At 58.9% G+C, this 26,378-nt stretch overlaps 1 protein-coding gene across 1 annotated transcript; it reads right to left on the bottom strand.

Moving 5' to 3' along the window:
• Window positions 1-2,817: 2,817 nt before the first annotated feature.
• Window positions 2,818-26,378, bottom strand: LOC103298044 (cholesterol 24-hydroxylase). Its single transcript, XM_008154778.3, has 15 exons — window positions 26,257-26,378; window positions 20,317-20,397; window positions 19,684-19,765; window positions 15,647-15,720; window positions 15,096-15,182; window positions 11,924-12,062; window positions 11,088-11,198; window positions 9,881-10,031; window positions 9,690-9,752; window positions 8,763-8,835; window positions 5,701-5,785; window positions 4,910-5,020; window positions 4,021-4,109; window positions 3,263-3,329; window positions 2,818-3,115 (listed from the first exon to the last, which is right to left on the bottom strand). The coding sequence occupies exons 1-15, from the start codon at window positions 26,376-26,378 to the stop codon at window positions 2,945-2,947; spliced, it is 1,506 nt and encodes a 501-aa protein (XP_008153000.1). The 3' UTR covers window positions 2,818-2,944.

Below are 26,378 nucleotides of genomic sequence, written 5' to 3'. Positions count from 1 at the left end.
ATGCCTCGGGCCCTCCCTGGACCCTCCTGCGGGTGGGAGTACCGCCCATTTGGCCTGCAGTGGACGCACAAACTGGAGCTCTGCGGCGCGGCGCCACCGTGTGGCTGTATTTGGAACTGCATGGCCTGACCACGCAGGGAATCCTTCCTTGAAGGCGACAGTGATAAAGCTGCCACCGACAAGCTCTGTGCTAAGCACGATCCACACAGAACGCTCTTAATTCTCCCACCAACCCTAGGATGTGGGTCCTGTTATTTGTTCTCCCTTACAGATGGGGAAACTGAGGCCCCAGCTCCATAACCAGAGACAGAGGGGGTAGGATTGGACCCCAGGAGGCCCAGCTGCAGGGCCTTGGTCTTTATCCCACCCATCTTGCCTGGCCCCAGAGTTTGGCACCTGCCCTCTGCACATTGGGGTCTCCGGGGAAGGGGAGCGGGGAGAGGGGCTTAAAAGAGAAGTTTCCAGGCCCCACTGCATAGACTGATCCAGCTGGTCCAGGTGACTGTCTATGCAGCCAGGTCTGAGAACCACCTTCTGCTCCCAGAAAGCCCATTTTTTTGTAAGAGGGAGTGACTCAGGAGGGTCAGGATGGGTGCCCTGACCCCCAGAAAATAACAGCAGACCTGGGGTGGCGTCGAACACACCTCACCTCCAGCCCTGGGTTTCCAACACTCAGAGGCAAGCAGTGACCCGGCTTGTCGAGCTGGTGGGAGGTCACGGGATGCAAAGGGCCAAGGGTCTGAGTCCTGAGTCCTCTATGGCCTGGCTGTGTGCTGTGGCCTTGACTTTCTCACCTGTGAAATGGGCCGTACTCTAGAGGATTTGAAGAAACGGCGATGCAAAGGTTCAGGCTTAGCAATCGACAGATACTTTCTAGGTCAGGGGATGGTCAAGGCAATGAAGTTTCCAGGGAGCTGACCCCTGCAGACCTCTCCAGACACCTCCAGGTCGTGTGCCTGGAAGCTGAGGCTGTGGCCCGTGGGCGCTTTAGACGGGCCAGGCTCAGCCATGGCAGGAGGCGGAGGGCATGGAGTGGGGAGGCTGTGCTGGGGGCCTGGTGTGGGGTGGCTGGGGGCCTGTATGTGGAGGGAGTATGGAGGGGGGCATGGAGTTTGTGGGTGGGGGGCTGCTGTGGGACTTGCGGGGGAACTGCAGGGGCTGGTGAGCGTTAGAGAGTGCCTGCAGTGGGCAGGGGTGGGGGCCACAGCAGGACAGGTTCCGGGCGCAGTGCCGGGCTGAGGGCCCGGGAGTGAGACGAGAGGGGGCAGCGGCGGCCCTGAGCAGGGGCTGCCTCCGGGCAGGGCAGAGGCAAGCAAGGGCCGGGTTTGGCCACGCAGCTGGAGGCGGGGCCCAGGATACCAGTCTCAGAGCCACAGAAGGTTCTGGACTCCCAGGCAGGGAACTGGAAACAGAGAGGGTGGGGAGAAGCTTGATAAGGGCCAGCCGAGTGCCTGCTGGCACTCCAGAGGCCAGACCCCGCGCCCAGAGGCTCAGGTGAAACCACGCCAGCCTGGGCGGGGTCCCAGCTCCACCCGGTTCAGGCGCCTCCCGCACTGGCGTGTCACTGCCGCCCTGAGCCTGTGCCCGCGCCTGCCACACGGAAGGTGCTCGGAGCTGCTGCTCAGGACGCAGCAAGGACGGAGGGGCCGGGGACGGCAGGCCGCCCAAATCCACTCGCTGCCTCGTGTGGGGGCACCTTCCTGGGCACGTGCCAGGCAGTGGGCGAGGCCATTTGGGTGTGTTTGCACCAGGATATACTCCCACTTGTTGAAGGAGAGACGGGGCTGAAAGAGAGCCGTCTTCCTTGGCCGGGTCAGTTGAACTGCCCCTGGCCACCCGGGGGCCCTGGGAGGCGGGGCAGCTTCTTCACCCCCCACCATTGTGAGGGCGACAGTCCCACCAGCTGGGGCTGGGCCGCGCCAGCCTCCTCTGCCCAGGCTGGGAGGGGCAGCGTTGTGGCAGCAGGTGAAGAGGATGTCAGGGGGGGTGAGGCCAGACACCCAGGTGCTTGGCTCTGCCAACTCCCCGAGAAGATTGGGGATCCAGCCTCTGAGCCAGTGGCCTGGCTGGGAGTAGACCAGACTGCACAGGCCCCCGGCCCCCGGCCCCCTCACATCAAAACCCTGCCTACGATCCCAGCCTCGCGCCGCACCCAGGAACACGGCCTTGCATGCAACAAGGCAGGTGTCTGCTAACGCGGGGCCCACAGTAACCTGGGCAGTTTTGTCCTGAGGGCACGGTGTCTGGGCCTCCCCAGGGGCAACTTCCAGAGCGGTGCCAGCCCTTAGAGAGACGGGCCTCCGCATCACCCCCGTTTTACAGATGAGCAAACTGAGGGCAGAGCACCCTGGCCTGGTCTGGCCGGTCATTCATGCAGTCAACACATATTTATTGAGCATCGACTCTGTGCCAGGCCCTCGGTGGGCATGGGGGCCTCAGAGACGAATCACACACAGACCCCGCGCGCTTGAGGCGCTCACAGCCTGGCAGGGTGACCGGTCACTTCGAAGGGCACTCACGAAACAGTGGTCAGTGTGGTGTTAGAGGTAGCACAGGTGACCAAGGAAGCACAGAGGAGGGGCCCCTGGCCCGGCCGGGGGTGGCAGGGCGGGCTTCCTGGAGGAGGTGACACCTGAGGAGGGCTTTAGGGAGTAAGCAGGAGTTAGGGGGTCTGGCAGAGGGCGTGGCCTGTGCAGAGGTGGGGAGGGGGGGGCGATGGCACATCTGGGAGTTAGGCAGGGGCGGGTCCAGGAAGGGCAGTGGACTAGCAGCGGACAGGGAGCTCTGAGGGGCGGGAAGCAGGGGGTGGCTGGCAGGAGGCCCTCTGGGAGCCGGCGCGGAGGCCCCCGAGGAAGAGGACAGGCAGCAGGGTGGGTGGCAGTGGGTTGCAGAGGAGGGTGGGTGCGGCCCCTGCCCAAGGAGTCCGATTCCACCCCAGGCGCCCTCAGCAGGGCGGGGGCGGGGGCGCGGGCTGCCAGCCCCGGGGCTGCAGGGTGCAGAGCACGGGGTCCAGCGGCTTGAGCGTGGCCTGTTCCTGCAGCCCGAACCGCTGCCCGGGCACCAGCCGGAACTCCAGCCTCTGCAGCAGCTTGGCCATCACCACCTTCACCTCCATCTGCGATGCCGGGTGGGGAGAGCGGGAGTCGGTGAGCACTGGGTCCCCAGCCCCCCGCCGGGGCAGCCCGGGGCAGGGCTCCGGCCGTGTCCTGGCCCAGATCAAGTCCCTCCTCGCCCTGCAGTCCCTCCGCAGCCCGCCTCCTACCTGAGCAAACTGCTGCCCGATGCAGGAGCGCGGGCCCAGCGAGAAGGGGAAGTAGGTGAACCGCGGCCTGTGGGGAGAGAGGCGTCAGGAGACGGGCCGCGATGGGCGGACTGGGGTTCGCGCGCACTGCACACAGTCGCTGCCTCTGCTGCGCTCGGCTGGGCGTTTTCTCCCGCATCCTCCTCTGAGCCTTCCGAAGGAGCTGTCGTTACCCCCGCTTCACAGGTGGGGGAACTGAGGCTCAGAGGCAGGGCAACCCGCCCGAGGCCCCATGTCACTTATCATTGGGCCCGTCACACGTCCGGCTCTGGGCAGCCTGGGTCTGGACTCAGGGGCCTGTCCCTGGAGCCCGGCCCCAGCACTGCTTCAGCACTTTCGCCTGTTCACTGCCACGCCGCCTCCAGAGGGAGCCAGCGGTGTGCCCATTTCCCAGATAGGAACATCAAGGCCGAGGGAGGTGCAGTCACTTGCCCCAGGGCCTCCCAGTATAAGGGGCTGGTTATAAGCATGGGCTTTAGAACCAGTCTGAGCGGGGCTCACATCCCAGCTCTGCCCCTTATGGGCTGTCCACCCCCGGGCTAACCTCTCTGAGCTGGGATCTCCTCCCTGTAAAAGGGGGCACGATGGGGTCACGGCTCCCTCCCATGGATCTGGGGGGGTACATGGGCTCGTGGGCAAGGGCAGCTCAGACCCGAGGCCCCGGGGACCACCCTTGTGCCACCAGGCCTCCCTCATGGACAGCTCAAAGGGACACTTACTTGGGTGCTTTGGGGCCGAAGCGGTCTGGGTTGAAGGTCAGCGGGTCCTCAAAGTATGTGTCCATCCGGCCCATGACGTAGGTGCTGAACTGCCGGGCAGAGGACGCGCTGGTCTCTGGTTCCACGAATCAGTCCCCTCGCACCTCCCCCACCTGCTGCGGCCACCCGATGGGGTGATTTGGAGCAGAGTAGCCCCCCAACCCCCCACTCCTGCTCTACTCCACCCATCCATCACTCCACACACACCCCCATCTCCCCACCCTCCTGTCGGGGCCGCTGTGGGACCCCACGGGCCCCTGGGAAGGCTCTAAGGGGGAGAAAGGGGGCGGCCAACGTGCCCCGACCACCAGCTGGTGTGCTGCGTCGTCCCAGGCCCGCCCCGCCCCGCCCTGTGGGAGCGTGACTCTGACCCCTATTTTACAGATGAGGAAACTGAGGCTCAGAGAGGTTCACGACCAATTGAGGAGTTTCTCCCACATCGATACTTCGGGCTGTCTTTCCCTCTCTCTCCCACTCTCTCTAAAAAGCACGGGAAAGACGTGCTCGGGTGAGGACAATAACTAACCACATGAACCTAGAAGGCGATGTCAGGGGGTGTGCCGAGCTCAGGGCAGGGAAGGGTTTCTTTCTTACACAAGATGAATCGCCTCTCTGCGCCTCAGCGCCCTCAGCTGAAAATGGGGCACCCTGTCCAGAACCCTCCCCTGTGATCTAAACGGGACAGAGTGAAGGGGAGAGAAGGACCTGACGGGGTTACGGTGAGACCCGGATGAGAACACACGGGGCAGCCAGTGAGGAGAATGGGGCCACAGACACCCCCACCCCCACCTCAGAGGGGTGCCCCCATCAGCCACCGCGGGGCAGGCAGGCAGGCAGGGCCCCCACGCACCAGGAGCGGGGTGTTGCCGGGGACTCGGACCCCGTCAATCAAGGTGTCCTCCTCCAGCAGGCGAAAGGTGCCCCACGCGGGCGGGTACAGCCTCAGCGACTCTTTGAGGACCTGCAGAGCCACACGCGGAGGACGTGAGAGGAATGGGGAGACCCCGGGGGACGCGGCCCAGCCCCATCTCTGCTCCCACTCCCGGCACTGACTGTGCCCCCGAGTCCAGGACTGGGTCCCGGACCCCTGCAGCGTGAACTTCACCTTTGTGTTCAACCCTCACTCGACCGAAGGAGAAACGGAGGCCCAGAAGGAGAAGGGGGTTTGGCAAAGCCACAGCAGCAGAGCCCGGACGGGGAGCCAGCCCTCCCTCTGCACTGGGGCCCCTCCATCCCGAGTCCCCACCGCTCGGGCGAGGCCGCTGCTGCGCTCTGTCTCCCCGGGGAGGGGTGCTGGGCCTGCTCCCCAGCGGGGAGCTCGGGCCGGTGGATCTCTGGCCGAGTCGGGAGGTGCAAACACCGCTCCACGCAGGGTGCGCTGTTTCCGACCTTGGCTGCATCCTGGAGTGTTACCTGCGGAGCCTTCCCAGCGGCTGCCCGGGCCGCCCGGCGACTGCGGTGTCCTTGGCCCAGGGCAGCCCGGGCGTGGGGCTTTTTTAGTCTCCCAGGGGCTCCCATGGGCAGCAAGGTCAGAGGACCCCCATTCTAATGGGTTAGGGCCTAAACCCACCAGTCCCCCGCATCTGCCCTGGAGCACCTGCCCTGCCCCCCTTCCCTTCCCTCCCCCTCCCCCCCACACACCTGGGACAGGTACTGCAGCCTCCCCAGGTCCTCGTAGTCCAGGTGCCGCTTGGAGCCGATGACCTCGTCCACCTCGGCCTGCAGCCTGTGGGGTCAAAGACAAGTTCCTCTCCAAGGACAGACTTTTAAAAGGGGGGATGGAAGGAAGCCTGCAGAGTGGGGTTGGGGTGCCCCACCTGTGAATACTGCCCGCCCCCCCCTCGAGCTGCCAGGTCCAAACCAAGGAGCCCAAGCAATGGGAGCGTGTCCCAGGCTCGTTACAATTTCACCCTCCGTGTCGCCGCTGGGAACCGGCTGCAGGAAATCAACGCACCCAGAGCGAGGGCTTTGCTCACAGGCACCCCTCAGCCCAGATGCGCGGTGCGGGGGCCTGGCAGAGGGAGCCTGGGGACGCCCGTTAGGATAACGTGAGGCGCTGCGTGTGGGTATGGGCCCCCTCACACCCACTGGGAGGGCTGTTAGCGAGGACAGAGGAGAACAAGGTGGCGGATGTGGAGAAGCCGGGACCCTGGCGCTGCGGGTGGGAAGGTCCGTGGGGCAGATGGTAAACGGTAGGGCAGTTCCTCAAAAAGTCACATGGAATTAGCACCTGACCCCGCCATCCCACCTCCGGTGTGCGCCCCGGGGAACTGAAGGTACAGATAGATCTCTGTACACTCATGTTTGTAGCAGCGTTATTCACAGCAGCCAAAGGCGGAGGCAACCTCACGCCCACGGGTGCCTCCCCAAGAATGGCCCGGCCGCACAGGGGAAGAGGACTCGGCCGTAAGGATGGACGTCCTGACACCTGCTCCCACATGGACGGGCCTCGAGGACATGATCTTGCGTGAAACAGCCGGTCACAAGGAACAGACAGCGCATGGCCCCCTTCCATGCGGCACCTGGAGAACTCGGGTGCTAGGCAGAAGGTAGAATGGGGGTCACCAGAGCTTGGGAAGAGGGGGTGGGAGTTATTGGGTGATGGGGACAGAGTTTCCGTTTGGGAAGATGGGAAGGTTCTGGGGATGACGGGGGGCGATGGGTACGTGGCAATGTGAATCCACTTGATGCCCCTGAGCTGCACAATTAAAAGAGTTAAAATGGTCAGTTTTATGTTATATATGTGTACCGTACCATGACATTTCTAAAAAGTGGATTTGAGAAGAGGTTACAATAACATGAGGTGATGTTGTGGCAAAATACATGGTGAAATTCAGTAGTTAACCATGAACTGCCTCTGGAAGGGTGGGGCCACCATGGACAGATTTATTATTATTACTAGAGGCCCAGTACACAAAAATTCATGCACTCGGGGTGTGGGGGGGGGGTTCCCTCAGCCCAGCCCCCCTGGTGGTCAGTGTATGTCATAGCTACTGGTTGAATGGTCGGCTGGTCAACTGGCTGCTTAGGCTTTTATATATATAGATTATTAATGTTGTTGTTTTAACTTTTCTGCTCTTTTCCAATTTTTTTTTTTATAAAGACCATATTATTATGACATTCTTTTAGAAACCCTCTCGCAGTCCAGGAGCCCTTGGGGGATGTCCACCTGCCAGCTTAGGCCCACTCCCCGAGGGATGGGGCTTAGCTGGCAGACATCCCTCTGGCAGCCTGGAGCCCTTGGGGGATGTCCACATGCCAGCTTAGGCCCACTCCCTGGCAGTCAGACATCCCTCTGGCAGCCCGGGAGCCCTCAGGGGATGTCCTGACTGATGGCTTATCCACAGTCAGACACCCTTAGTACTGCCAAGGAGGCGGGAGAGCCTCCTGCCACCACTGCTGCACTCACAGCCATCAGCCCAGCTTGTGGCTGAGTGGAGCTCCCCCTGTGGGAGCACACTGACCACCAGGGGGCAGCTCCTGGGTCACTCCCGGTCTTTCCACTGTTATGGTCAATTTGCATATCACCCTTTTATTATATAGGATTATTATTATTACTAGAGGCCCACAGGCCAGGCCAAGGGACCCCAACAATGCACAAATCTGTGCACCGGGCCTCTAGTATGCATATAAGGTCTTTGGTTAATCTCTTCCTGCCCTTCCCCCTCCCCCTTTCCTCTGAGATTTATCAGTCTGTTCCATGTTTCCCTGCCTGTGGTTTCCGCTCTTGCGTTGAGCATCTGTCCCCCTGGTGGTCAGTGTATGTCATAGCTACTGGTTGAATGGTCGGCCGGTCAACTGGCTGCTTAGGCTTTTATACATATAGATGATTAATGTTGTTGTTTTAACTTTTCTGCTCTTTTCCAATTTTTTTTATAAAGACCATATTATTATGACATTCTTTTAGAAACCTAATAAATGACTTCAAGTTCTCAAGAAGCCATCCCCACTGCCCTTTTATGCCATGATTACCACTAACCACAGGCCTCTCTCCACCGCCCCAGCGGCCTTCTTGCCACGCTACATGGGTGACGGCATGCTCACTGACATTGCCTGGCATTTTTAGAGCACTCGCACATTTGCCTCAGTCTTTGGGGGAACCTGTTTGTATTCAAGGAAGCCAATGGCCCACTCAGATGCCATCTGCCCAGGCATCTCCCCTTTGTCCTGCCAGCTGAAGAGGGGTGCCCCCTCGGCACTTTACTTAGAATTCTGTGCAGGCCTCAGAGGCAGCCCCTGGCCAGGCACTAAGTACCCGTGGGGAGGGAAAGAGCCACGGTCCCTGGAGTCTTGGGGCTTCCAGTTCCATGACTGAAAAAGACTTGAAGCAAACAGTCTCAGGAGAAAACACATTTGTGAGCTGGGAGGAGGTAGTGGCTACTTTAGGGGTCTGAGAAGTGGGTGAAGGAGAAGGGGAGGAGGAGGAGGAGGAGGAGGAGGAGGAGGAGGAGGAGGAGGAGGAGGAAGAGAGAGAAGGAGGAGGAGGAGGAGGAGGAGGAGGAGGAGGAGGAGGAAGAGTTGTTTTCTAGGAGAAAAGCAGGGAGAAGAGTTTCCCGAGGCAGGAACAGCATGTGCAAAGGCCCTGGGGTGAAGAGAAGCAGGACACAATGCCGAGGGCTCAGCCAAGGGCGGTGGGAGCAGGTGGCCCTTGAGGAATAAGACATTGGACAAACCCCTTCAGGCCCTGGCCCCCCTCTGCGTACCTTGCCAAGATCTCGGGCTGGCGTGACAGCTCCATCACCGTGAATGCCAAGTGATTGGCGGACGTCTCGTGACCTGCAGGAAAGGAGGAGAGTGGCAGCTCCACGCGGGATCACAGAGTGGCTGCTGCCCGGCTTCGGAGACCCCAAGCCCCTGGTGGCAGTTCGGGCCCTCACTTCTGCTCCCCGGGGTTGAGCTGGGCATACGGATATAAAGGGACGCCTGCCCACTTCCACGTCACCCGATGCCAGCCAGTGTGGTCAAATAAATGGCATCTGCCCCAGGCATCCGGTTTTCACACTCTGAAAGGCCCTGCCTCCAACCATCCCGGGGCCTGGCCGGGCCTGGGGGGATGTCCATCCCCATTTTGCAGAAGAGAAAGCTGAGGCTGAGACAAACGTCTCTCTGAGGTCACAGAGCACGCCTCGTCGATCGAATCACACCGACAAACGTGCAACTTCAACTGTGAGACGTGCGGGCCGGGGAGCTCTGGGCACCATGGAGAGCTCCCTGGGGGGGGGGGCGGCTGATGCGTCTGGGCAATCACGGAGGGCTTCCCCGGGGAAGAAGCACCTGAGGGGTCCTCAGGAGTGAGGAGGAGTTTTCTAGGTGAAGATCGATGCTCAAGAAATATCTGATGAGCAATGAATGAGGTTGCCCACCCCCCTCCCCCCATCCTCAATTCTGAGTGAGGCGGGGACATGAATTCACACGGCCAAGCTCTCCTGAGCCCAAGAAGATGCCACCAAGAGGGCCTCCTGGAGCCCCCTAGACATAGAGAGGCTTCGCTCCCCTCAGCCCAGCCCCCCAATTCCACAGCCTAACTCTGCTCAGCCCGCCAGGAAAACCTCCCCGAGTCCAGATTCCAGGGACCCATCGTTCCCATCGCTCCTGCAGCTCGGGCCCTGGGTCGCCATGCAACTACGAACCGGCAATGAAGAAGGTGACGAAGTTGTCCAGCAGAACCTCGTCGTCCTGGGCGCCCTCTTCGGCTGGAAGACACGCGGGGCGGCGGGGCTCAGGGTCTGGCACACGCACATTCCCTTTCCCCAGACCCAACGGACAGGCACCTCGTCAGGAGGTGCCCGGCCGCCCGCCCGCCCTCGCCCAGGGCTCCCACCTTTGAGGATCTGCGTGAGGATGTCCGCAGGCACGTCCTCGCCCCGCTTCAGGGCCTCCCGGCGGCGCTGCACCCAGTCCCTGCCAACCTGGCGCAGGAAGCGGACGCTCTCCCGGATCTCACGCAGCTGCTTCCACTTCCCGGGCATGAACTAAACAAGAGGCCCAGCTCAGGACGGGCCGGATCGCCCCCGCCGCCCCGCCCCCGCCCCGCTCCCAAAGCACCATACATCCAGGGCAGCACCGGCCAGCTGGGAGGTGGGGAGAACGTGAAGGCATTTTAGAGAAGATAAAGGAGCCAGGGAGACCGGCTAGGCCCAAGCATCCACCGGCTTCCCCCTTCCGCACCAAACCCCTAGAAACGACGGGAGAGATGCCTGAGAGCACTCGGGGAGCCCTGGAAAGATGAGGGGCCCCTGAAGGATGGAGGCGGTTAGCACGGCCGTCAGGGAGGGAACCACAGCCAGAGGGCAGCGAGTGGGAATCGGCAGCCGGAAAAACGGGGTGGCGGCAGAGGACTGCCAACTCAGAGGCCGCGTCTCGGGGAACGGGAGGGGGCCCTGGGCATCGGTCTGAGAATCAACTCAAGCACCACCTTCTCCCTTCGCCCTCCTTCCAGCCTGGAACCAGGGGGTGATAGCGGGAGCTGCAGCAGCCAGCTTAGGACAATGAGCGGGGGTGCTGGGGACCGTAGAACAATAAGAAAATCCAGCCCGAGCCAGTTTTGCTCAGTGGGTAGAGCTGCAGACTGTAGGGTCCTGGGTCCAATTCCAGTCAAGGGCACATGCCTGGATTGCAGGCTCCATCCCCAGTTGGGGGCGTGCAAGTGGGCAACCGATTAATGATTCTCATCATTGATGTTTCTCTCTCTCTCCCTCTCCCTGCCTCTCTGAAATCAATATAAATATATTAAAAAAGGAAATCCAGGAACATCTGACAGTGTGGAGCCATCCTAGCCATCCTAGAGTGCCTGTTTCAGGGGTCATTGTACAGGAGGAAGGGTCACTGCTAATTTACATAATCTGCTTTCCTTTTGAGCCTCCACTTTAGGCAACGTGTGCAAATCCTAACCGAGTCAGGCGTCGCCTCGCATACACAAACCAGAACTCAGAACTCATTCTGGAAGAAATCACTGGAGGAGGCGCCCCAGCAGACGAGGACGACACAAACGCGGGGGGCTGGCCGCTGGAGGGGCGCGGAGGCCGTACCTTCGCCAGAGTGTTGCGGGATGCAGTGATGCCCTCCAGGATCAGCTTCACCTTCCCGGACAGAGGCCTCTGGGCGCCCAGCAGCATGCCAGTCTCCATCCCAAAGGCCGCCTGGGGAGAGAGCAGGACCGGCTCAGACCTCGGGGACGGGGGGACCGAAGACCCAGGGCAGAGCCGGGCACCGTTCAGCTGGAGACCCGGACCCTGGGCCAAGGACGGACCTGCATCGTGTCAGAGACTCCTTACAAGGAGCCATAATCCCAACCCCGTTGAATGTGGTGAGAATCATGGCGCACAGAGTAACCACTAAACAAACCTCCAACTCCCTCCTTGGCAGGATGCATTGCCCCTGACACAGCCTTCTGTGGGTGTCCACTCTGCTCCCAGCTCCCCAGGGAGTGGCTGAATGACAATGATGCTTCACTCACTGTCCCTGCACTCCAGCTGCCTGGCCTGCCTTCACCTGGGTTTGGGGCTATCTGGGCGTCTGCCGGGGTAAACAGCCACACCGCTACCCCATGGGGAGCTGAGGGGCAAGTGGGCTTTGGGCTGGGAGGACGGCAGACTTCAGAGCCAGTCCTGCTTCTGCCCCCGACCAGCCTCGGCCAGTGCCCACACCTCTCGGTGCCCATTCTAGAGAACGAGCTAGTAGCTCTGGTCTCATGCTGGGTTGTTTTGAATAGTTAAGGAGATACAAAGCACTCGGCCCAGAGAAGGGGCCGCTGGCATGGAGGAGCAGCAGGGAGAGGCGGAAAGCGAGGAAGGGGAAGAGGGAGGGAAGGGGAGCCCTCTGCCCCGGGGTGGGGGTCGGGGGTAGGGGCCGTCCCACCCCTCACCTTGGCCAGGATGTCCATGGTGGTGCAGGTCAGCATCTCCTGCATGGACACTGGGGTCTGCCCATCCGCCTTGGCCTCCAGAATCTCCACCAGCTGCTCCGCTTTCTCGTTGAATGTTTCCATCAAGCTGACCAAGGAGCTGGGGAAACAGCACGCGCATCAGCGGCCACGGGGACCGGCCCGGGGCTTCATCGGGAGGCCAGCGTGCAGGGCGGAAGTGGGGGGGTCCCTCCCAGCCTCCTGGCCTCCCGGGCTTGGGTTCCAGTAACCAAACAAGCCCTGGGGTCTCACATTCCCCTCCACTCAGATGCCGCTGTCCCTATGCCTAGTCCACATGGTCCCACGGATCCTCGTTCTGCCACTGGGCCCCTCCACTCTGGCCTCAGGGTGATGTGACAGTGTAGAAACTCCACAGGGAAGAAAGGGAGGAAAGGCATCGGGGGTCTCCAGAATCCACGAGTTTCCCCACCAGCCTCTCCACTGGCACGGCCCTGCCCTGCCCCCCCATCTGCAGCCTGGCTTTCCCATCCCATTCCCTGCCCGTGAGCAATCACAGTGCCAGACCGACATGGACGTGAGTCCGCAGAGCCAGGGATCCCAACACACAGTGCCCCCTGCCCCGGGACAGCCAGCCGGCGCATCTGGCAGGCCTCGAGCTTAGAAAGACGTATGGAAGGATGCACTCCAAACTCACAAAAATGGCAGCCCCCAAAGCGGGGAGGGGGAGACTGCCCCTTGGCACATGACACATTTCTGATTTTTTACTCACAGAAAGTGCTGCGTTTGAAATGAAAAGCGCTTTTTTTAATGTTAACAATCTGGGTAGATATAGGGGTGTTCTTTCTCCTGTTCTTATTCTTAAAACGTATCTAGAAATGTGAAGTTTCCAAATACGAAGATTTTTTAAAACATAAAAAAGAAATAAATGGGAGAAGAGAAAAAGGATCCATTTTTTTAATTAGGAAAGAAAATCGTTCTTTGCCGCCCATCCACCAGCCCTGCTCTGGCTTCCCTGCTCCGGCACAGGCCCAGCATCCCCCTCCTGCTGCTGCCCGGCCCCACCCCACGCTGGCTGCACGTCTTACCCGCTGTGGCCCAGGCCAGACAGAAAGCACCATTCTGATGGGGTCCCTTACCTAAAACTCTTGGAAGCACCCTGTCGCTCTTAGGAGGGAGGCACAAATCCTCACCTGGACCAGGAGGCAGCCTCTGTCCCTGCCCACTTCCACCTGTAGCACTGCCTTCCTGTGACAACGGCCTTTTAGCTCCTCCAAAGCACAATGCTCCTCCCCACCTCAGGGCCTTTGCACATGCTGTCCTTTCTGCCTGGAGCTCTCCTCCCTGGCACCTTCCATCCCCAACCCGGTTCCCACCTATGTCTGTCCACTCTCCAGATGGACACCCAGGATAGCATGTCCCATGTCCTCGTTTTGATAACTAGACGGTAGTCATGTGAGAGAAAGTCCTTGTTCTTAGGAAATACACACAGAAATATTTAAGGGAAGGGGTCACACTGTCTCCAACTTACTCTCAAATGGCTTAAAAATATGCACTCTATTAAATAACGTGAATAATGCATACACACACAGAGAGAGAACCGTACGCACGCTTCTGTTTACACATAGAGAAGAAACGATAAACAGATGTGATTTAAACGAAAGCAAAAAGTAAATCTGGGTAAAAGTCACACGGGAGTTCCTTAGACGATCGTGGCAGCTTGTCTGCAAATTTGAAGTTATATCGAAGTAAATGACTAACCTTCCTCAAAACGTCAAACACGGGCTGGCCATGTGGCCCTGCAGCCTCACTCCTAGGGGTTTACCCCAGAACCACGGAAACGAACGTCCACACAAAAGCTTGCACTAAAAAAAAGAATGCTCGCGCAGCATGATTCACAAAAGCCGAAAAGCGGAAACAACCCAGGTGTCCGTCAGCTGATGAGGGCGGAGGAGCCAGCGGGGTCCGTCGAGGCAAGGGACCAGCCCTTGGCAATAAAAAGGGATGCGTTCCCGGTGCATCGTGCGGCATGCATGGACCGCATGATGCTGCGTGAGAGAAGCCAGACCCAAAGACCGCACGTGTGTGAGTCCTTTTACAGGAAGAGTCCGGACTATGAAAATCCAGAGAAGAGAGCAGGTGAGTGCTTGCCAGGAGCTGCGGGCACAGAGGGGACATGGGGGTGACTGCTTGGGGGCCATGGGTGACGAAAACGTTCTAAACCTGATGATGGTGATGGCCGTACAAGTTTTGAATATACTAAAAACTATTCAGATGCACCCTGGAAATGGGTGGATTATATGGTAGGTGAATTGTCTCTGAAGGTGAGTTACTTAAAAAAACAAAATGTCACCCAAAAACGAAAACTATAATAAAACTAGAGGCCCAGTGCATGATTAAATCATGCACGTGTAGGGTCCCCTAGGCCTAACCTGCCATCTAGGCCATATCCACTGCCCTGCAAAGCCTAGCACGCTCCGCGGACACTGCTAGCAGCCTGCTCCCCGCTTTTGATGGCAGGGGGTCCGCTGGTGCTGGAGCGGAAACACAGCTCCCCGCTTTCGATCGCGGGGGAGCTGGCTGTCTGTCCACTGGTGCACCAGGCCTTTCGAAAGCCTCTGGCGCAGCGGAGGCTTTCGAAAGGCCTGGTGCCGAAGTGGACAGACATCCAGCTCCCCCGCTTTCGCTCCCCGCTTTTGATGGTCCGCAGCAGGACATGGGCTCGCTGCCCCAGAAGCCCCTTCTGTGCCGCAGCACAGCCATGGCGCAGACGCTGAGCTGGCCCGCCGGCCCAATTGGCCACCCTGGCCACCCTGAGTCCTGCCCCCTGCGCCTCCCGCTGGCCCAATCGTGGGCGTAGCGAAGTGATGGTAATTTACATATTACCCTTTTATTGTGTAGGATAAAAAGCCCAGATGAGAGTGATGAGGCCTGTGCCGGGGGAACTCCTGGCGGACAGGGACCCCCACACGTCTGGACGTCCTTGTCACAACCCTGATATCCGCAAACCAACAGGGACCTCTCTCCGCCTCACGCCCCACTGGCCGGCCTCCTCCCTCCGTCCCTTCTGCCTGGATGAGGCCCTCCCCCTCCCCCTGCCCAGCTCCGCCCTGCCCAGCAGCCCAGCACCGCCCTGCCCAGCCGGGACCCACGCTGCCCGGCGGGCCGCGCTCACCTGCGGCTGAAGGCCAGGTCCATGACTCTCCGCTGCTTGTGCCAGCGCTCGTAGTCACACTCGGACACCAAGCCTTGGCCAAACAGCCTGTGGGGCACAGACACTGGTGAGAGAAGCAGGCTGGGGGGACGGGGCCGACGGCCAGGTGGCCGGGGCGTCACCCTTGGGGCGACGACAATGCTGTGGGAGGGGACAGCGCGGAGGGTTGCGCCGCGCTGTGAGTACACCAACTGCACTGGACTGTGCCGGCAATGTGGTGACCAGGGTGGAAGTCATGTAGTGAGTGTAACCGCCCTAAACAACAAGTCAACACAGAAGAAACGGGGTGATCACGTGCCCCTACCTCAGCGACCCCCACACCCCCACCTGCCATGGGAGGGGAGAGAGGAAAGGGGAGGTGCCCATGGCGAGCGGTGGCCACCGGGCCTGGGGCACGTGCTCTGTGCCTGGCAGCCGGGAGCTCGGCCCCTAACGCCACCCCAAGGCTCTGGAGCCCATGAGCCCTCCACTCCCAGCCTGGGGCCTCCCCCAGGCCCTCCCTCACGCCTTACCTCTCACCAAACACCGTCTGGATGGCGTGGTACATCTTGGAGTCCTTGTTGTACTTGGTGGACATCAGGAATTTCTAAACATCCCAAAAATCCAACATCAGCGCGGGCACCCGAGAGAGGACCTCGGCAGTTTCGATTCTTGTGACACCCCCCCCTCCCCCCATGAGATAACCACCAGGAGCCGAGCCTGCTACGGCGTGAGCGCTTCACACACGGGGCCTCACCTGACCCTCTGGAGCAAGAGCATCCCGTTCAGGGATGAGGAAAACGGGGCACAGAGGGGTGAAGCAATTGTCCTGTGGCCACACAGCTGGAGAGCAATGTTGGGGGTGGGGGGTTCCTCACTCCAATACCCATACCTTGCCACCTTCCAAAGTGGCAAGAACAAAGAAGGACATGGCTGCTCTGAACCCAGAGAGCCTGGAGGGAGAGTGTCTGGGACATAGGAGAGACACTCGGCACAGACGTGGCAATCACAGCAGGCTTCCTGGAGGAGGCTCAGCTTCCTCACCAAGAGCTGCTGGTGCAATAGTAACATTAGCTAACAGCTCTTTTTAAACAGTTCTGTATTGTTTAAAGTATTACGTATGAATCCCTTTTCCCCCATTGACCTCTCCCCGCTCATTCCCACGCCCACCCCAACACATGCTCTCACCCACCCCTACTGACTATGTCCATGGGTTATGCTTACATGCGTGCATACAAGTCCTTTGGTTGATCTCTCACCCTCCACTCCACTCTCCCCACCCTCCCCATCCCCCTCACCCCCGCCTTCCCCCTGAGGTTGGATGGGCTGTTCGATGCTTCTACGTCTCTGGATCTATTTCAGTCCATCGGTTTATGGTGATCATTATATCCCACATATCAGCGAGATCATGTGACATTTATCTTCCTCTGACTGGCTTATTTCGCTTAGCGTAATGCTCTCCAGGTCCATCCACGCCGTTGCAAATGGTAAGAGCTCCTTCTTTTCCACAAGGGCAATGTAGCGCAGGGGTTAACGGCTCAGAGTCACGGGGCCTGAATTTGAATATGGGCTCAGCATCCTCACTCCTGCTTTCGCTAACACCCCTATGACCCTGGGCAAGTCCTTCACCGCCTTGGGCCCTCAGTTCCCTCATCTTACAAGATGGGGGGAAAGAGAGCGCCTGCCTGGCAGGGCTGCTTGAAGAATAAATTGGTTCCACATGACAGGGATGAGCGTGGTGCCCGGCACCCGGCAGGCGCTCTGTAAATGCCAGGTGCGCCTCGGCACCTGGAGATCATTCAATGCCCGGTCAACCCGAAGGCGGGGGTGGTGCTGCTATGCTCATGGACATCGAGATGAAGAAACCTGGGGTTTAAAACTGGCCCGAGATCACACACACGGTAAATGGCCATAGGCTTTGGATCCGGACGATTGGCTGCGGGGGAGGGGAGAGATGACCTCGGTCCAGGCAGGGGAAGCAGAGTCACTGTCGCATCCGCAGAGGGCGGGGAGTGGGGGGCCTGGAGGGGCCCGCCCTGGGGACGCTGAGCTTTATTCTGGGGTGCTGGGAAACGGGAGGCGACATCATCTCTGCTGCACATCGCCCAGGGGCGCTGGTTTCTGTGAGATTTGCCCCCCGGGGAAAAGTGAATATCACACAGATCTGGTAAACATTAAAAGGATAATAAGTGGCCCTAGCCGGTTTGACGCTCAGTGGATAGAGCGTCAGCCCTCGGACTGAAGGGTCCGGGGTTTGATTCCAGTCAAGGGCACGTACCTTGGTTCCAGGTGCCCAGCCCTGGTCGGGGTGCACGCAGGAGGCAACCAATCAATGTGTCTTTCTCACATTGCTATTTCTCTCTGTCTCTCTCTCTCCCTTCCCACTCTCTCTAAAAATCAATGGAAAAAATATCCTCTGGTGAGAATGAACAACAACAAAAAAGGTACATAAATATTGTGGACAACTTTATACCAATAGTTTCAACAATGTAAAAGAAATAGACAAATTCCTTGAAAGACACCAGACTAAGAAAAAAAAAATAGAAAATCTGGATGGTCATATAGCAATGAAAGAAATTGAATGTATAATTAAGACAAAATAACACTTCTCTAAAAAAAAAAAAAATGCCAGGCCCAATGGCTTCACCAGTGAATTCTATCAAACATTAAAGGAAGAAATAACACCACTCTTACACAAGCTCCTTCAGAAAAAAAAAGTGGAAAGGGAACATTTCCTAACTCACGAGGCCCGATTAAACTGATACCAAAACCAGACAAAGATCGTATAAGAAAAGAATCAAGATAGAAACAAAAATTCTTAATGAAAGATGAGCAAATTGTATCCATGTACCCAAGAGCAAATTGTATCAGGAAGTGAGGGTTGGTTTAACACTTGACTGTTTACCAATGTATTTCATCATATTAATATATATCTTTCAACTTCTTTTCTCATTGAGCACCATGAAGGTTTTTGTGGATGGCTTTTGGTAGTATGCTTTTAAATACCTTAAACTGTGTCAGTATTTAAAATTAAACTTTTTAAAATAAAGTTATTTTTGCCCAGCCAGTGTGGCTCAGTGGTTGAGCATCAACCTATGAACCAGGAGGTCATGGTTCAATTCCTGGTCAGGGCACATGTCTGGGTTGTGGGCTCGATCTACAGTGTGGGGCGTGCAGGAGGTAGCCGATCAAAGATTCTCTCTCTCCCTCTCCCTTCCTCTCTGAAATCCATAAAAATATATTTTTTAAAGTTATTTTTATCATCTTGTTAGAGGCACTATAATAGTTCAGCTTGTCTCCTGATCTGAACCCTACGCTGTTTTTATCCCTCTTTGTGTCACCCTCCATGCAGAGAATCACCCCACACATCACCTGCGTGAATAACAGCACCATCATTTATTGAGCAATTGCTGTGGGCCAGGCGTGGACCAGATAACTCCTATACATCATGGCAGTCCCATTCTCACCACCCCTGTAAGAGAGGCGGCGTCCCTGTGTCGTAGACAAGGAGACTGAGGCCCAGAGCGAGACAGTAACTTGTCCAGGTCCCACAGCCATTTGGTGGCAGTGCCCAGGTTTGAGCCCAGTTCTGCTAACTCCCAAGCAGAGGACCTGATGGCCCCTCTTTACAAATACCTGCAGAGCAGACACCATCCTGCACACATTACAGACCTCTCAATGCCCCTGAGTCCATTTCCTCACCTCTAAAATGGGGACTAATAAGAGTTCCTACCCCTATGAGATCTAATCTATATATATAAAAACCAGAACGCCGGAACGACTGGTCCAGTCACTATGATGCCCACTGCGGCCAGGGAACCGCCCAATCAGGAGGCGGGGCTGGCCGGCCAACCTCCTGCAGCCCCTCCCCCGGCTGGCCCTGCCCCCGATGGGCCCCCACCACCCCGATCGGCCAGTGGCCATTCCGCCGACTCCAGCTCCACCCCGATCAGCCCCCCACTCCGATCAGGGGCAGGGCTGGCTGGCCAATGACCCATGGCCTCTCCCCGGGCCCGGCCATGCCCCCAATTGCCCGCGGCCCCTCCCCCCAGCCAGCCCAGCCCTGATTGGGCCCTGACTGGGGCTGGGCTGGCCGGACCCCACCTGTGCACGAATTTGTGCACTGGGCCTCTATGGGGTAATAATTGGGAAGTACATGGAAAACCACACGGCCCACAGCAAACATGGTTAAGTATCCTTTGACCCTTATTTGTTAAATAAATCGATCAATATTTAATTTGCATCACAGCCCTGAGAGAGAGAGAGGGCAGTTATAGTCTCGCCTCACCGACGCAGGCACCGAGGCTGAGAGGTGAACTAACCAAACGTGTGTGCGCCAGACGGGTCCCACAGCGAAGTCCCCTCACTGCCCACGTCCAACAGCCCCGCCCTTAGGAGCCCAGCACGCGGTGGGGGATTAGGAAGAAGCCATTGCCTTTGGGTCCTCGGGAAACCAGCCCCCATAGGTGTGACCCTGGAACATTTCTCCCATAGTCCCCAGCGCCAAGTCTCACACACCCAGCCACGGGCGGGGGAGGCCCCTCCCCACGGAAACCACTCTGTTTCCTACCTTGACCGACTCCGGGCTCGTGACGATGACCGAGGTTTTGTGGAAGACGTTGACCCGCACCACAGGCCCATACTTCTTAGCCCTGGAAACCAAAGTGACCCGGAGGAGGCCGTCCACTACCGGAGACGTGAGTACCACCCGCCCGGGCCCAGCAGGAGGAACAGGGGGTCCCCTCCCAGGAGGGGGCTCACCGTGGGCTCGGGGCCCAGGCTCTGTCCTGGGGCTGACTCACTACTGAGTCACATCTCCCAGTGGGTCTCAGTTTCCACATCCATGAAATGGGGTTGCTACACTCCTCCGTTGCCCCAAAGGTTGTACTGGGAATCAAGCGTATCAGGTCTCCGAAAATGCTTTGAAAAGTATAAAGCACCACCCCAAACAATGGCTCGTATCCAGTCATGCCCCGCACCCAGGTTATAGATGAGGAAACTGAGGCTCAGAGAGGTTCTGATGGCTGGTCTAAGGTCATGGGGTTGCCTTCCCAACCCGCCTGGTGTGCCTCTCCACTCAGGGAGGACCTGCTGGCGGTGGGAGTGACCTGGGCAGGGGAGCAGGGAGTGTGTGTGCTGGACTGGGCTGGCCCTATGGGACCGGGACTGGAGTAAGGGCAGTGAATGACAAGGTAGGACCCACCAGTCCAAAAACACATCTTGGAGCACGCGGCCGCAAGCCTCATCCTTTTTCCAAAAGTAGGGCAGGTGTCCTAGAAGGAAACTAGAAGAAATGAGAAACATTATGATCCCTGGAAGTCACCACTGAAGAGCGCTCCCTTACCCACAGGGCCCTGGGAGGTCGGCGTTGTTAGACCCACTTCATGGATGGGAGGACTGAGGCATGGGGAGCTACGGCACTGGCCTGGAGTCCCCAGGCAGGATGCCGACCTGAGTCTGACCGACTCCAGAGGCCTCCTTGGAGAGGTGATGGAGAGAAATAAATCCGTCTCCCTGGTGCAGGTCAGGGGCGGGCGCTCGGTGACACGTGTGGAATTACCTTGAGACATGCATCGAGCACTTCCCGTACGTTGGGTGCTATGCTAAGCCTCCCCCCATCTGACCGCCCCGCACCACCTGGAGGCAGGGCAGCGGAGGCTGGACAGGGGAGGCCACCTGCCCACGGCTGTGTGGCTGGCACCAGGGCTCCCCAGCGTCCTTACCACCAGGGGATGGACGGGTCACACTAAGCCTGCACGGTGATCACCCGATCCCAGGCAAGCCTTTTGGTGTCACCTGGAGGCCCGTTCCGAGGGACACGTGACCTCCCGTCTCTTCTAGGACCCTTCTCCAGTCAAGCTCACTTCCTACAGCATCCAGACAGCAAAGCTGCAGTTGGGATTTTCTGGGTCAGGGAACTCCTCCCAGGGGGAAGACAGGAGACACGCAAATATGGACGTAAATAGGAATTCAGAGAGCGATGGGAGAAAAATCTGAGTGGGGGGTAAGGAGAGCTGGGGCTGGATGTGGGGTGGCCATTTTACACAGGCAGGTGGGGGACCACCCCTCTAGGAAGGTGTCATTCGAGCTATAAGAAGTAAGGGACTAAGCTGAGCAGGTATCTGGGGGAAGAGCATTTGAGGCAGAGGCATGGCAGGTGCAAAGGTCCTGAGGTGGAAGTGTGCTTGGTATGTTCAAGGAAGGCAGTGTGGCCAGAGCAGGGTGCATAAGGGAACCAAGATCCAGGGTGGGGCCACCAAGGCGGGGCGGCTATGGACGGCCTTGTGGGCTACTGTCCACACTTTGGCTTTGCCCTCAGTGAGGGCTTTTGAGCAAAGCACAGACGGGACCTGGGTGTTAAATGCATTGTGCTGAGCGTGAAGGGGCGAGGAGGGCTCAGGGGTGGAGGCAGGGGCCCCGGTAAAGGGCTGTGAGAGGGGGTGAAGGCTCAGGCCGGTGGAGGTGAGAAGTAACCCGATTCTGAGCGAAGGTGAAGCCAGGAGCCCGACCACGTGGGTGTGCTGAGTGACAGGTGTCAGGGGAGACCCTGGGCCCCTGGGAGGAGGTGGAGCCGCATTCACGGAGGGGAGCAGCCCTGAGAGGGAGCAGCAGCCCCTCATCGCCCCCTGCCGTGGGGTGCAGGTGTGCAGGCTTCCGAAGGCCAAGCCCCCTGCCTCTGGGGCCCTGCCTGCAGGAGGGGCAGGCGGAAGCTCCAGCTCGACACCCCCCAGAGCAGCCTCCGCCCACCGGGGGCCCTGCCCCTCCACCTCGGGGCAGCGCTGTGGTCCCAGGTTCCCAGGGGGTTGCACTCGCTTTCACCCAGAGCCCCAAGGACAGGCAGCAAGGGGACACCCGCCAGGGAGGCTGAGCAGGAGGCACAGGAGAGCCAGAGCGAAGGGCTGGGTCCTTTGAAGGGAGGCTTCAAGCAGGAGGGAGGCATCCGTCGGCCCCGGGCTGTGGAGGGGCCCGGCCAGCTAGGACCGTGGAGGAGCGCCATGGAGGTCACTGGAACCTTGACCAAAGCAGGTGGGGTGGAGAGGTGGGGCCAGAGCCGCTGGGGCGGTGGGTTCAAGAGAGAACAGGGGGGACCAACGGGGGCCCGAAGACAGGCAGGCTGCTCGGCAGGCTGCAGTGGGGGTGCAGGGACGGGGCGGCTGCTGGAGGGAAGGAGAGTGGGAAGGACGGGGCTGGTTTTGAACAGCGTATTATATAAAAACGGGAAGGATGCAGAGGAGAAGGAGGCGGATGGCGCAGGGGAGGGGCAGTGGGGGCAGAGTTGCTGAGCAGCGAGGGCAGCTGGCCTTGGCCAGGGGCCCCGGGTCCCAGCGGGAAGGGGAGGGCGAGCGGCCCGCTGTGGGCAAAGGGGTGGCGGTGGCAGCGGAGCCCTGAAAAGAAGTTCTCTCGCTGATCCATTTGCTCCGGGAAGTGGGAGGCAAGAAGAAAGGCTGGGGGTGCGGGTGGAGGGGCGGAGGGGCGTGCGGGGACTGCAGAGCGGCAGGGAGGCTAGAGGCAGGCAGCAGGCGCCCGCCCGCCCGCCCGGGAGGAAGGGAGGGGGGCTGAGCCCCACCCGAAGTGAGGAACGTGTCCCGCTCCACCTGCAGACAGGTGGACCGGGGACACCACGCACCGCTGACTGTGTTTCCAGAATTATCTCGTATCCACCGTCACGCCCCAAAGCTGCTCCTTCTCGGGAAAGCGTTCTGTTTTGAGTGAGAACAGCCTGTAACTCCTCACGCTCCCAGGCTACTCTGAGACCCTGCGCCCTAACCACGGGGGTCCATGCCCCTGGGGAGGAAGGCGAGTGACACCTTGAGAAGGTCAGGGGCACTGAGTGGCCACGTCCACTGCCGGGCAAGAAAGGGAACTAAAGCCTGTTCCCTCCAGCTCCCGCAGGGGGCGCTGGGGGGGCAAAGGCAGGGCCGGAAGGAGATGGGTTAGAAATGAGTAGGTAAGGGACCAGGCTGAGGGTAGAGCCCTGGGACGGGGAGGGGCAGCAGAAGCCCACCGGGCATGCCCTGTGGTGGACTGGACGTGGCAGGGCAGCCCAGGAGAGAGGGGAGGGCAAAGTCCCCCTCCTGGCTGGTCCCCAGGGCATGCAGCTTTCTAAAACACCGTGGCGTGCACAGCGGGAACCGAAGTTTCCTGGGGGCAGAGAAGCGGTGGACAGTCACCGGAGCAGAGGTCATCCGGAGCCCCCTGTGCGAGCACCCAGAGGGAGGCAGGATGGGCCACCTTCTAGGAGAGGGTGAGGGGCTGTGGTGGTGCCTGTGCCGGAAGGATGGGGCGGGGGGGGGGGGGGGAGTGCTCGGCTGGGCACCAAAGTCCAGCCCTGGGTCTCCACCATCGCTAGGAAGCACCCGGCCCCTTGTTGCACAGCCCCGCCCCCCAGCAACTGGGCAAGTAGGAGTGGGAGGAGAGAACCAACATCGCCCGGGAGTCAAACTTGAAGAACTTACGGCAAAAGAAATAAAACACGGGGAGAGCGAGACTTTTCATTGTCAAGTTCACGCCCCCCACCCCCCACCCCACGCTAACAGGAGAGTGGGAGCTGACGAGGAGTTTAGAGCAGTGACAGGAATCAAGAAGCTCAACGTGTTTGCGTGGGATCTGAACACTGAGCCTGAGTTTCCAGCCACCACGGGGATCGGTGTGCAGTAGGAGGGGCACTCAGGGAGGGCAACCTGGAGGAGAGGGCATCTTGGCGACTCCTGCAGAACAAGGAGGATAAAGGGTTGGCACGCAGGAGCCCAGCAGCTGCCTCTTTGCAGGGTAGAGCCGTCCTTGCCTGCCAGCTGGCCAGACTCGGAGGCATCGAGGGGCAATTGCCACCCCTGGAGACTCTTGCCAACCACGGGATTGCCAGTCACGGGCTAGGGATCCCGGCTTTGGATGCCAAAGCACCTGATTTGTGCTAGAAGAGGTTTCAGAACTTTCACTTAGTGCAGTTTTATATTTGATCACCAACCAACGTTTAATCCAAAATCTCTTGCCTGTGCCCTATGCGGCTCACCTCCTTAGAACACAGAGCCCAACCATAATTACATTCAGCCTCCTCCCCCTCTCTGCCCACCCCCCACCACACACAACTGTAAGATTTGGGGGGAGAACTCAGATCTAAAAAGGAAAGAAATGGGGACACACGCTACTCCATGGTGACCCTTGAAAACATGCTAAGTGCGAGAAGCCAGACCCCAAAGGCCACGTAGCGTGCGATCCCATTTACGTGCAATGTCCAGAACAAGCAAACCTGTAAAGACAGAAAGCAGAGGAGTGGCTGCCTAGCGCTGGGGGTCGGGATGAGATGAGGGACGGCTCATTGGTGTGGGGTTTCTTTTAGGGCCGATGAAACACTAGTGCTGAGGGTACAGTTTAGAAGGGCCAATTATACGGCATGCAGAATTTTGTTTTTTAAATGCAATGACGGGGGTGGGAGCGGGGCGGGGGGCGGGGATGTGGGGAGAGGAGCAGAGAAAGGCTTGACTTAAGAGCCTGACAGGGTCTGCAATGCTGGAAGCACTTGGGTTCCAGAGAAAGCCAGCCATAATGAGATCGATCAGAACAAATGATTTGAAAACGTGCCAGGTGATCGTGCCCCTAACAGAACTCTCAGGGGGTCTCCAGCCGCCACCTTGAATCAGTTGTTTATCAAGTGCCTACTATGCAAACACCAGACACCGCTGTGCTAGTTGTGGGGTACCACAGCAGCGAACCAGACAGACACAGGCCCATGGGAGAGACGGACACCTAACAAGAGGTTGCACAAATACTTAATTACCCAATTGCCATTAGGGTCACTTAGCGTGTATAAAATGAATAGAATATAGTTAAGCATGGAAGCAGGTAAGGCCTCCCTGAGGAGTTAGTATTGAAGTCAAGTCGGGAGAGCTGGGAAGAAACATGGAATGAAAGACAGAGCTGCTACAAAAGGGGGAAAGGGTCAGGAAGACCCCAGGGTGGGAGAGGGCACCTGTGAGGACAGAGCCAGCAGGAAGACACACCAGCCACAGAGATCTTCCCCAAACCCACCAAACAGGAATTCAGGCTTCTAACACCAGGATCTGGCTTGTTCTGGAAGTGGGTGCCTTCCAGAATGTTCAGGTCCTGAGGTTTTTAAAAAGTGTGTCTAATACGGTTGTTTATTCATTCGTTCAACAAATATTTATTGAGGATCCTCGATGTGCCCGGTGCTGGGGATACACAAGCCACACGGCATCCCTGCCCTCCCGGGCTCACATTCTAAAGGGGAAGACAGTCAACAGGTGAGCAGTCAACAGGTGGACAGAAGGTAACTTCAGGGGAATGGCCCCATCAGGAGCCTGGGGCTAGTGGACTTGAAACAGAGCGGATGGGGAGCTAGCAAGAAGGGATCCGCTGGGGAATGGGGGTGCGGGCTGCCTGGGGCAGCAGTGAGTAGCAAGGGGGGAGAGGACCTCACAGGCAGGTTCTGACAGCTCAGCAGGGGCCTTGCTGGCCAGGGACCGGGCTTCATTTAGAATTAGACTTAGTTCTAAGCGACGGGAAGCCTTTGGAGCAGAGAATTGACGCGTGATTTAAGCTTCAGAAAGGTAAGCTTCTTGTGGGGGGAGGGGAGTTGGGAGGATGGGGGCGGGGGGGGGGGCAAGGATGGAATGAAGTACCAAGGAGAAGACGAACAGGATATACCAGGACAGAAATACAAAAGCTAATGTGACCAAAGTAACAGTGTGTTCCAATCCTGGTTGAGTGACCCCGGCCAAGTCACCAAAGTTAAGAGCGCTCACTGGAGAGCCCGGCTGATCTGGGTTGCAATCTAGGCTTAAGCTCATCGATGGTGTGACCTTGGGCAGGTGACTTTGCCTCCGCGCGCCTCAGTCTCCTGGTCTGAACGATGGGGTAACAACAGTGCCTCCCTAACAGGGCTGTCGCTGCCATCGCGTTCGTGGGGCCCAGCCGAGCGCGGTGGTCGCCAAGCAGCTGCGGCGACTGTGAGTAATTCGTTACTAAGAATAGTTAGCGCCCCTCTCCCCGCCGCAGTCTCCAAGCCGCCGCCGCGCGCTAAGGCGAGGCTGACCCTTGGCCTCGACTCGGATTCAGGCTCGGATGCGGTCCCCCGACCCCCTATTCGAGCGCCCCTTCCAGGCCCCCGCCCCCACCTCCCGCTCACCTGGGCCGCGGCGGCCCGGGGATGTGCTCGTAGCGGCTGCGAGCGCGGTGCACGAAGGTGCAGCAGAGGCCGAAGGCGACCAGGACGGCGCTGCCGAGCAGCAGCAGCAGCCCAGGGCTCAT

Source organism: Eptesicus fuscus, chromosome 5 (genome assembly GCF_027574615.1).
Source record: "Eptesicus fuscus isolate TK198812 chromosome 5, DD_ASM_mEF_20220401, whole genome shotgun sequence".
Classification (NCBI taxonomy): Eukaryota; Metazoa; Chordata; class Mammalia; order Chiroptera; family Vespertilionidae; genus Eptesicus; species Eptesicus fuscus.
The sequence above is the reverse complement of the archived record's forward strand: the minus strand, read 5'-3'. Positions and strand labels throughout refer to the sequence as shown.